At 40.5% G+C, this 9,936-nt stretch overlaps 1 protein-coding gene across 1 annotated transcript; it reads left to right on the plus strand.

Moving 5' to 3' along the window:
• The first annotated feature begins 1,844 nt into the window (after positions 1-1,844).
• LOC112241494 (transcription factor COE3-like) lies at positions 1,845-8,427 on the plus strand. The gene is made up of 6 exons (XM_042316691.1): positions 1,845-2,620; positions 2,904-3,060; positions 3,415-3,478; positions 3,951-4,006; positions 6,349-6,422; positions 8,223-8,427. Exons 1-6 carry the CDS (start codon positions 2,481-2,483, stop codon positions 8,293-8,295), a joined length of 564 nt encoding a protein of 187 aa, XP_042172625.1. The 5' UTR covers positions 1,845-2,480; the 3' UTR covers positions 8,296-8,427.
• Positions 8,428-9,936: the final 1,509 nt, after the last annotated feature.

Consider the following 9,936-nt stretch of genomic DNA (forward strand, 5'->3'; position numbering starts at 1 on the left):
GTCCGAGAACCTCTTTCTCTCCCGTCAACAGTATCAGTTTGAACAGGATCTGTCCTAAAAACCCTACTTTGATTTCAGGCCCTTTGGTGTATAATCGGCATTAAACATATCATTAGGCTACTTGGTGCAATATGCAGTTTCCAAGACAGAATTATACTGAGATAAAAATAAAAAAATGTTGGCAAGTAACTTAATTTATGACCAATTGAAATAACATATTTAAGAGGGGAAAAAAACTAAAAAAGTCAAGTGCGCTCAATTTCAACGTTATAACATTTAACTTGCAACGCCGCAAACACGGCATTGGTAACGTCACATCAATTTATCGAGCAAATAATAATTTATAAGCAATTTGCATATGAACCCATTCATATGAACACTTAGTACAATATTTTCCGGGTTGACACAATAAATTGTAAATTAATAAATTGTGAATTGTCTAGAAATAGAATAGCTTAACGATATTATCCTAAAATAGTAATAAAATGCTGTTTTATTATACTTACGTATTTAATTAGGACGTGCAGGGCCGGGAAAGGAATGGATTTAGAGACGAGGCAAGAACAACAGCCGCTTTGATAATTCACTTATCTTTGGCAATAGTCATTAACCCCCAACCCCAGCAAAATGCTGTCTAAAACACATCTCTCTTCCTTTCCACGTACACCCATCCCACCCCTTTAGTGCACGGGGCTGTGGGGTCCCCTGATAACCCAAATCGGACTTCACTTTTTTTTTTTGACGATTAATTAAAATGTAAAAATATATACCTTTAAAAAAAAAGGTCTGCAAATTGGCAACAAGAAAGCATTGCCCTGGAGGAGAAATACCTTCCCGTCATATTATTGTGCTATTTAAAAGTGTTTCTTTATTATAATAAAATACAGGTCTGTTCTTCAGAAGAGAGAGGTTGGACACCGCGCATCCCCCGAGTCCGTTCACTGAATAGAATGATGTACACCCACATTAAACTAAATCAACTATCGTATTGAACATTCATGTATAGCACAAATACAACCTGCACATTGCATTAGGCTAACACATTGCAACGATGCCCGGCTGTTTAATACACTTCATGACAGACATGAGGTATTGCACATTGAATCGATACGAGTTCTTACCATGCAAATGGTAGTAGCCTGGGATACAGACATCTGACGCATTTCCCTTTATAAAGATAGTAATACCGAGGCTACTGTTTGCAGCAGAGTTACTTTAGTTCGCCATGAGAGACGTGTTATATTCCAACACTTGAATTATGGCTGCATTAAAATAGCATTGATTAACTTTGACTATATATATATATATATATGCGCTGGCGACCTCCTTTATAAAACGTGCTAATTTAGATTTGGAAAAGCCTTAACAAATAGCAATAGTGAAATATATCCCATTGACATTGTATCTAGTTTTGACCAAATGGATTGGAAAGCAATTCCTTTATGCTCCTATAGACATGTTATGCTTTTCCCTCAGACTTTTAGTCGATATTTCCTCATTCAACGCTGAGAACATCACATAGCAGCCTACCTGGGTAAAGTATTTAGTCCCAATACCGCTTCCTTCCCTATAATGTGTTGTATCGGCTACACTCTTGTCCTTTAGGATTTCATGCTTAGTGAATATTAACGTCACAAGATGTGAAATTGAGGGGGGGGAAATCTCTACATTTGATGGAGGAAAAAGTGGAGCTTGCCTTGCTGGAGCTCTCGGGTTTCAGCCAGGCAGCTATTGAAATGTAGGACTCTCCAGAATGAAGCTCGTTCAGGGACAGGACGTGTCACTGTTCCATATATGGTCGAAGCTCCGCCCACCAGCGCGTCATATTCTGACAGCGCGCATCCCGTGGGTTTAGAGTTTTGGCTCCCGGGAAAGGTTCCACTCCTCCGGGATAGAGGGTTGAGTTTTGTATGCTTCCATCCCATTCTGCAAGACGCTAAAGGCCTCTCATCAACCTCTCCTGTGTCCAGGAACACCTCCGTAGTAATCATTTCGTTTATTTTGTCTTTTGGAGCTGGAGCGCATTGCCAGAAGTGGTCGATTCAACTGAAGCTTTTTTGTTGTTGTTGTAAATGCTTGTTGTATGATGACTCCAGCTTGAGGAGCCATCACCAAAAACAAAAAAGTTTTCTTCAAACGCATTTCGAATAAAAACTAGAATAAAACAGAAGCAACTACAACCATATCCTGCTATTTGAACGACTTCTTCAACGACTAGGAGGATCACGTTCCAACCAGCTACGGAGATAGACTACAGTAACTCACTCTGTGAGTTGTTAATGTCGTGCCAACACAGGACGGGCTCAAGGAGACAGGACTTGTGAACTCAACTGGGACTTTTATTTCGTTCTACACGTTTTAACTACAACAAACTTATTTTACTGTTATTTGTCAACCACCAAGAAGGAAAGATTGCTCTTCAACAACTACCTTCCTATTATTCTCATTTGGCTGGAGCGGGTTTGTACGAAACTGTTTTAATGTTTGGAATTCAGGAAAATATTGGCTTACCTAGAGGAGGGACGACTATGAAAGAGGAACCGCTGGGCAGCGGGATGAACTCGGTCCGCTCGTGGATGCACACATCTGGGGTAGTGGATGCGAACACAGCCGCCCAAAGGTACGTTTGCCAAACATCCAATTTTTAATGCATTTCTCAGATTGCCCCTAAATCCCCACATTGCCATGTATCAATTACAATCTCCCTATGCGACTCTTCTCTTCAGCGCGTTCTCCAACGCTCATTACATCATATTACTGTTAAAGTGACAAATCAAGAAATCTCTTGTCTCTAAAAACGTGCCTTTCACACCATCTCCCAATGTTTTCATCTGATGCTAGCTCCATCTGCAGTGTATCTCTCTCCCATCTAACCGAGGTGCTCCTCTCTCTTCTCCCCGCAGCGGTGTGGGTTTGGCTCGGGCACACTACGAGAAGCAACCACCGTCCAACCTCAGAAAATCCAACTTTTTCCACTTCGTTCTTGCGTTGTATGACAGACAAGGACAGCCGGTGGAGATCGAACGGACAGCTTATGTGGACTTTGTGGAGAAGGACAAAGTAAGCGCCATTTCTTTGGAATATCGTCCCATTTTATTCATTTTTTTTTTTTTTTATATTTTATTTTCACCTACACAGTTCATCATTTGGTGGTAAAGGCAGGAACACGTCATAGGCGGTGGAGGAGACACGTGCAGTTATGTGGATTTTCTAAATGACTTCGAATGTCACAAAATTATTTTATACATGTAGTTTATAAAATTTTTTACTCTACATAGATAGATACACCCCCCCCTCCCACTTGACCCCTTCATAATAGCCTATTTTGTGAGCTCATAATTACCACATCAAGACAAAAATCAACAAAACACAGTAAATGTATGTGAACACTGATTCGATGCTCATTATTTTCAGGAACCAAACAGTGAAAAAACTAACAATGGGATACACTACAAACTACAGTTACTGTACAGCAACGGTAAGTGGTATAGCTACTGTTCAGGAAATAAACTGTGATTATTATGAAGTGAATACGTACAAATCAGGGATGCGTGCTTGGACATTGATTCCGTCGGATAACGTTGTATGGTGGTTGTTAGTCCGATATTGGGTTACATTTTTAAAGTGGTAAATTGCCTACAGTGTCGGTCGGTGTCAGCTAGCATCGTCTAATGGTTAATCCACGCTCAGTTAGCGATGCGTGGTGAATCAGATATGAATCCACGTTTTAACCTGACGCGAACCAGATGATGATCATGAACATGTATTGAGATTACACATGTTTATTAAAAACAAACAAACCGTGTTTTAATTATATTTATTTTATCTCAGTAAAAATTGTAAGACATGTATTTTCTAAAATATAATGTGTAAGCAAAATCACAGTGTAAATAACAAGACACTTGTCAGTGTAAATGACAAGATATAAAATATATATACTCTATTCACAGGTGTCAGAACAGAACAGGATCTTTTCGTACGATTAATCGATTCCATGACAAAACAGGTAAGATTTTTTTATAAATATAATTATCTGCAATGCCAAATTGTATGCGTATGGTGCTTGAAATATAACGTGTGTTGTGGAAACGTGCGTATGTTTTCAAATTGACCCTATTACAGAAGATATATGCTTCAATTATGAGCCTGTAAGTTATTAGGCCATGTGTGGTTGTGTTTTTTTAATCGTTTATATTTCACTATAAATCAGCTCGCCTCTCGGGTTGGAGCGATTGTAATTGTTGTTAATATTTTTTATGTTATACAACTTTTGTGACTCGGCTATAGAGATGGACAGTTGTAGATATCCGATATATAGTTAATTACAATAATAACCTTTAGTGGCCTCTCTTTAATTCGGGTTGTAAGCTCCAGGGGTCTCCCGTATACCCGTGCACGATTCCCCTTAATGTTTATTTAATTCGCAGCAAAACTGTTTAATGGGGTCTATTTAATTTATCTTTTTAAAATCGTGATTATACTTTGACATGAGATATTATATATACTTTTTTGGGGGAGAGAATGCTATAAAATATTTAGCTGATATTACGGTTCCTGAAATGAATTGGTTTTGTAGGTCGACTACCGTGCTTTGTGTATTGGCTCGTGAGCGCATTTTTAGTCAATTAACCACTAATTTGTCTTATGTGCTAATAGATGGGATGTCGTAGCCATCAACAAACATAGGTCTTATCTGCTATGTAGTATAATTGTGCGTTGACAGTCCATCAGTTCAGAAATGTTCAAATAATTATTTATTGTGACAAACAGACGAGACTATTATTGTTAAAAAAGAAAGTCTCGGCTCAATAACAAGAGCCCCTTTTTAGTATGAGAGGCCACTTGAGTGGACAATGTGGCTCGTTTCCTCAACCTGAATGTTTTCGGAAATCACTCTCGGCTAGTATGGGCTTATTGTTAAGTGCCCTCCGCCAAGTTCACTGAATAGCCTATAGCGTCAGTGTCTAGGGTTAAACAGCATTATTATGACCAGTTTGTTTATTCATATTTTGTCACCTCTTAAATTATATAGGAAATATAGGCTACACGTTAGATTCGCCCCACTCCTCGTTGACTGTAGCCTATAGGTCTGTCTATGATCAGAGAGTCAATGACGCTGAACCGTCAGTTTATGGATTTCTGTTTCTTCAGCCGAGACACGCGAAATAAATCACATGATGATAACTGCAATACTCCCCAAATCCCTCATATATAGATGTTGTAGCTAGGCTATGTGGTACCCCTCTCACCTCCAATGGAACAGAGCTGTTTCGATGTGTTTTCAACTACTACCAGAAGCACCAAAAACAATATTAAAATCCCTATCTCATTTTGCTGTGAAATGTTTTATGTAGTGATGTGTTTTTTATTCACCCGCTTTATGTCCCCTCTTGCTATAGCAGCGTTGTTGTTCATTGTTAAATCAATTGTGATAAGACCCTATAGTGTGTCATGCGTTTTACTTAATTGCTAATTATAAAGAGTTTATCTTTGATTAAAAGCCCCGCTTCTTTGGTTTTACATTCATCCAAGATGTAACGGCGTTGCGCGCGGGATAGGCAGGCTGCTGTTGTCGGGCTGTAGCCGTGCATCACAGACCCGGGGCAGAACGAGGGGAGGGAGAGAGACAGACAGAGAGCAAAAAGAACTGAGGCCGAGCGCACCTACAGCTCCACGCCATCTGTTAAAGCCAATGCTCAAAAATTACTCAACCGAACCCCCCCGACACCGCTTTTTTTTTGTATCCGAGAAAAATCATTGTTAGCGGCTCAAAATAAACAACAGATTGCCCATTAGCTCTTTCCCCACGAAATATCTGTAGATTAGAATGGCGCTGATGTATACGGAAATGGGTATTATTTACATCGCCCATCTGCAGCAGAACCAACGTGGTGTTGGTATTATCCTGGGATAATAAAAAAAATATATATAAACAACATATACACATATTAACCTGTTTGACATTTTTTGTTGTGGTCTAGCAAATCATTTAGGCTATTTATTTACATTACAAATATATATAAATATATATTTTGTAAATAAATGAATTGTTTGGAAATTATCTACGAGAAATTAATTTATATTTAGAATTTACAATTTAACCTATAAAACATAAACTATACAATTGCTGTATGTAGACCTATATGTCAATATTAATAGGCCTATATACTTTATGAATTAATAATCAATTATATAATGAATGGATCCATTTATGAATTGAATGTTATTGTGGTGTAGGTTAAGGTTTATATCCTATAGCCCACAGAGATCGGCAAATGTGCAACGTGTTATATCCATTTCGATATTTTAAACGTCTGCTTCTGATGTATTTCTCGCTTTGGTTCCAAGGCTATTATCTATGAAGGTCAAGACAAAAACCCAGAGATGTGCCGAGTGCTTCTCACACACGAAATCATGTGCAGGTAAGAGCTTGTCACGGTGATTAGCTACATTTCAACGTCCTTTTAATAAATGCTTGTTTTTTAAAAATATATATTTTTAATATATTTCTTTGCTTTGTTATTAAAATGCTGAGTTGTGGGGTTTTGAGGAAACTCCTTAGTAGATGTGTTAACGCATCAACCTCAATCTCTTGTTGCAATGAAAACACCTCGGTCCATATCGGCAGAATCATAGCCAATTTTACATAGGCTGCCTATTCTCAGACATAATATCATGCGGAATAGAATATTATAACTAGGGAAGTTGCATTCAATGACCGTCAGGAATTACAGGCCAGAATCCCCGTATCGATTTAGCCTTCTATAGTTGGGTTTGATTGGTCAACTGACAACAGACACAACACAGAGAACAGATGACGGCACATTCCTGTGTTCTGTCAACGGGCGTTCCTTTTGACTCGCGGAATAAAAAAACAGAAATGGAGCTTTGATAATCTTGCCACCCCCCCCGCCCTGCATTAGATAAAGTCACTGCTCTTATGAAGTTGGGTTGAATCCCTGTTTGTCACGAGCTGACCCACACAGTAGCCCACACAGCAGGCGTCATCCTGCTCCAAGAGGGTCGAACTACACCTCATCACCACGCCATAACGTACAAAAAAAAGAAGCGATGTTTTCCCTTTAGATGACGGTTTGCGTATCAATGAATGTATCAGAGGTGTGTGTGTGTGTGTGTGTGTGTGTACACACACTGCTTGTATATTAAAGGCCGTTTCCGTTGAAAACACAGATGTGGTTTGGAGCTCTAGAAGTGGAGGACTGTTAGACGTTGTTTATTCACTTTAACTTTTCGTAGCAGCTTTAAAGAGCTTCAGACTCTCCTCACACCATCTGGTGTACACCGAGCTCGTCTGGACATGTAACCATCACACAACTAGGCTTTCAAAAATAAAATAAAAACATTTTGGTATAATTTCAACATGAATAAAACTGTACCACACAGTATTGGATCCGGTCCTATCCCCATCGGTAGCTGTGGCTAGACCCCAGCACTATAACCAGCACCACCGGCTAAACCGAGACAATGCTACTTCAGTGAAAGATTGATGCAGGGGCTGCACGGCTTCTGAGCGTTCTAATGAATCTCTGGCCTATCACAGAAAGGCTGGTTTTGAAGATGGCCGTCTGCATCCTCTCCAGAATTAACAGCTTGACAATTAGAGGGAAACAAAAAAAGCTGAAGCTGTGGAAAGACGATTCCCCAGCCTCCTGGCGTCTTCTGTTCTCAGTTCAGTGCTAGAGACACAACACCACAAACATGTTGTCTCCCTGAGACTAGCAAACGTGCAACAGCAGTGCTCGGCAATGCTAATGCAAATCGCACCCTATTCCCTACGTAGTGCACTACATTTGACCAGAGGTCTATGGGAATAGGGTGCCATTTGGGACACATGGAGGAGATGTTTACCCGTTTGCCCTGCGTGGCGAGACTGACTAGCTTCCATACCAATCAACAGACAGACAGACAGCTAGCGCCAGGCATACAGGCACAGCTCAGCAACAATCATTATCTAAACACTGTCACGCTTAGATAAATATAGAATTAAAGAATTAAAAGAAAATGTTACGAAGTAACAATTAAACATGCGAAGATCCACACTGTGTGAATCTCTTTGAGCTGCAGTTTACACACGCAATCCAAATCTGATATATTTTTTTGAACCAATCTGGATCTTTTGCCTATAAAAAAGGGTCAAAAGATTAGAATTGGTCTGCCTGTGTGAACCTGACTTGATCACATCTTCATTTCCTCCTCTCTAGTCGGTGTTGTGATAAGAAGAGTTGTGGCAACAGGAACGAGACTCCTTCAGACCCCGTTATCATCGACAGGTAAGAAACAGACCGATGTTCGGTTACAGATCTTTTCTCTATTCTGGTTTAGTCGTGTGGCGTGTGCTGTGTGTATGTGCTGTGTGTATGTGCTGTGTGTATGTGCGGAGTGTATGTGCTGCGTGTATGTGCTGTGTGTATGTGCAGAGTGTATGTGCTGTGTGTATGTGCTGTGTGTATGTGCGGAGTGTATGTGCTGTGTGTATGTGCTGTGTGTATGTGCTGTGTGTATGTGCGGAGTGTATGTGTGTGTATGTGCTGTGTGTATGTGTATGTGCTGCTGTGTGTATGTGCTGTGTGTATGTGTATGTGCTGTGTGTATGTGCTGTGTGTATGTGCGGAGTGTATGTGCTGCGTGTATGTGCTGTGTGTATGTGCAGAGTGTATGTGCTGTGTGTATGTGCTGTGTGTATGTGCGGAGTGTGATGGTCATGGTTGTTGTAGTCATTCTGGGACTATTGTTGTAGTCATTCTTGGGGATTCTGTGGTGCCCAACTTCTGTCTCTCTGTCTCTCAACATTGTACTGTCTCTGTGTTTGTTGTTCTCCTGCGTTGTTGCACAGGTGGGTTGACTTGGAAACCCGGAGGTCTCTGTAGGGGATTGGGTAATTGCTAGCGAGTTGTCAGGGGAAACAGTTTCCTCGGCCTTTCCTCTCTCTGTGCTCTGCCCTGCTGTGAGGGAGTCCGTTGTTAACGCTTGGAGTGCGCTTGGCTTTACATTCAGACTTGTATCAATGAGTGGCCGCCTCCTAATTTACGAACAAGTGTTTTTTATTCAGTACTCTGTCATTTATTCCACTATACTGTATTTCTATGTGAATCTGAGTGCTTGGCTGCCTTCCTACATGCGGCCCACTGTTCAGGAGAGCTTGATATGACGTTAGATGTATTGTTACTGCTACTGGCTGAGCACAGTTTTCTCAGTCGTAGTTCATTGGATGTGAACAAGTATGTTGGGAGAGGGAAAGACGATGAGTTAAAACCAGGGTGAAATATGGAGAAACCAGGAGAGGGAAAGACGATGAGTTAAAACCAGGGTGAAATATGGAGAAACCAGGAGAGGGAAAGACGACGAGTTAAAACCAGGGTGAAATATGGAGAAACCAGGAGAGGGAAAGACGACGAGTTAAAACCAGGGTGAAATATGGAGAAACCAGGAGAGGGAAAGACGATGAGTTAAAACCAGGGTGAAATATGGAGAAACCAGGAGAGGGAAAGACGATGAGTTAAAACCCCGGGTGAAATATGGGCCACCAGTGGATAGCAATGCCAATGTTTGAGTTGTTAGAATATCTGTTTGCTTAGCGGAGAGTATTTGGTATCTGACACAGGGAACATCTCTCTTTATTAGTAATCAAATATGTACGGCCAGTTGCTGCCTTTCACTCAGTCAGTCAGCGACAGAGTCTATGTGTCAACCAGTGGAACACAGAGCTCACAGACGACTCACATTCTGGACTGGAGCAGCTCTGGCAGAATGTATGCATGTTTACATGTATTCACAATCACGTATATGATTGCATTCTGGGTATTTATGCGTTCATTTACCGCCATTACACACTATTGTATTATGACTGTATATGTATTTATGACCGTGTGTATTATGACTCTATTTTGTATTTAGGTTATTTTGTTGTTACTTAGA

This window comes from Oncorhynchus tshawytscha, unplaced genomic scaffold (assembly GCF_018296145.1).
Source record: "Oncorhynchus tshawytscha isolate Ot180627B unplaced genomic scaffold, Otsh_v2.0 Un_contig_79_pilon_pilon, whole genome shotgun sequence".
NCBI lineage: Eukaryota > Metazoa > Chordata > Actinopteri > Salmoniformes > Salmonidae > Oncorhynchus > Oncorhynchus tshawytscha.

Coding starts and splice junctions, on each gene's coding strand:
- LOC112241494 (XM_042316691.1), top strand. CDS start 2,481: ATGTTTGGAATTCAGGAAAATATTGGCTTACCTAGAGGAGGGACGACT. Junction 2,621..2,903: donor GCGAACACAGCCGCCCAAAG/GTACGTTTGCCA, acceptor TTCTCCCCGCAG/CGGTGTGGGTTTGGCTCGGG. Junction 4,007..6,348: donor TCGATTCCATGACAAAACAG/GTAAGATTTTTT, acceptor TTTGGTTCCAAG/GCTATTATCTATGAAGGTCA.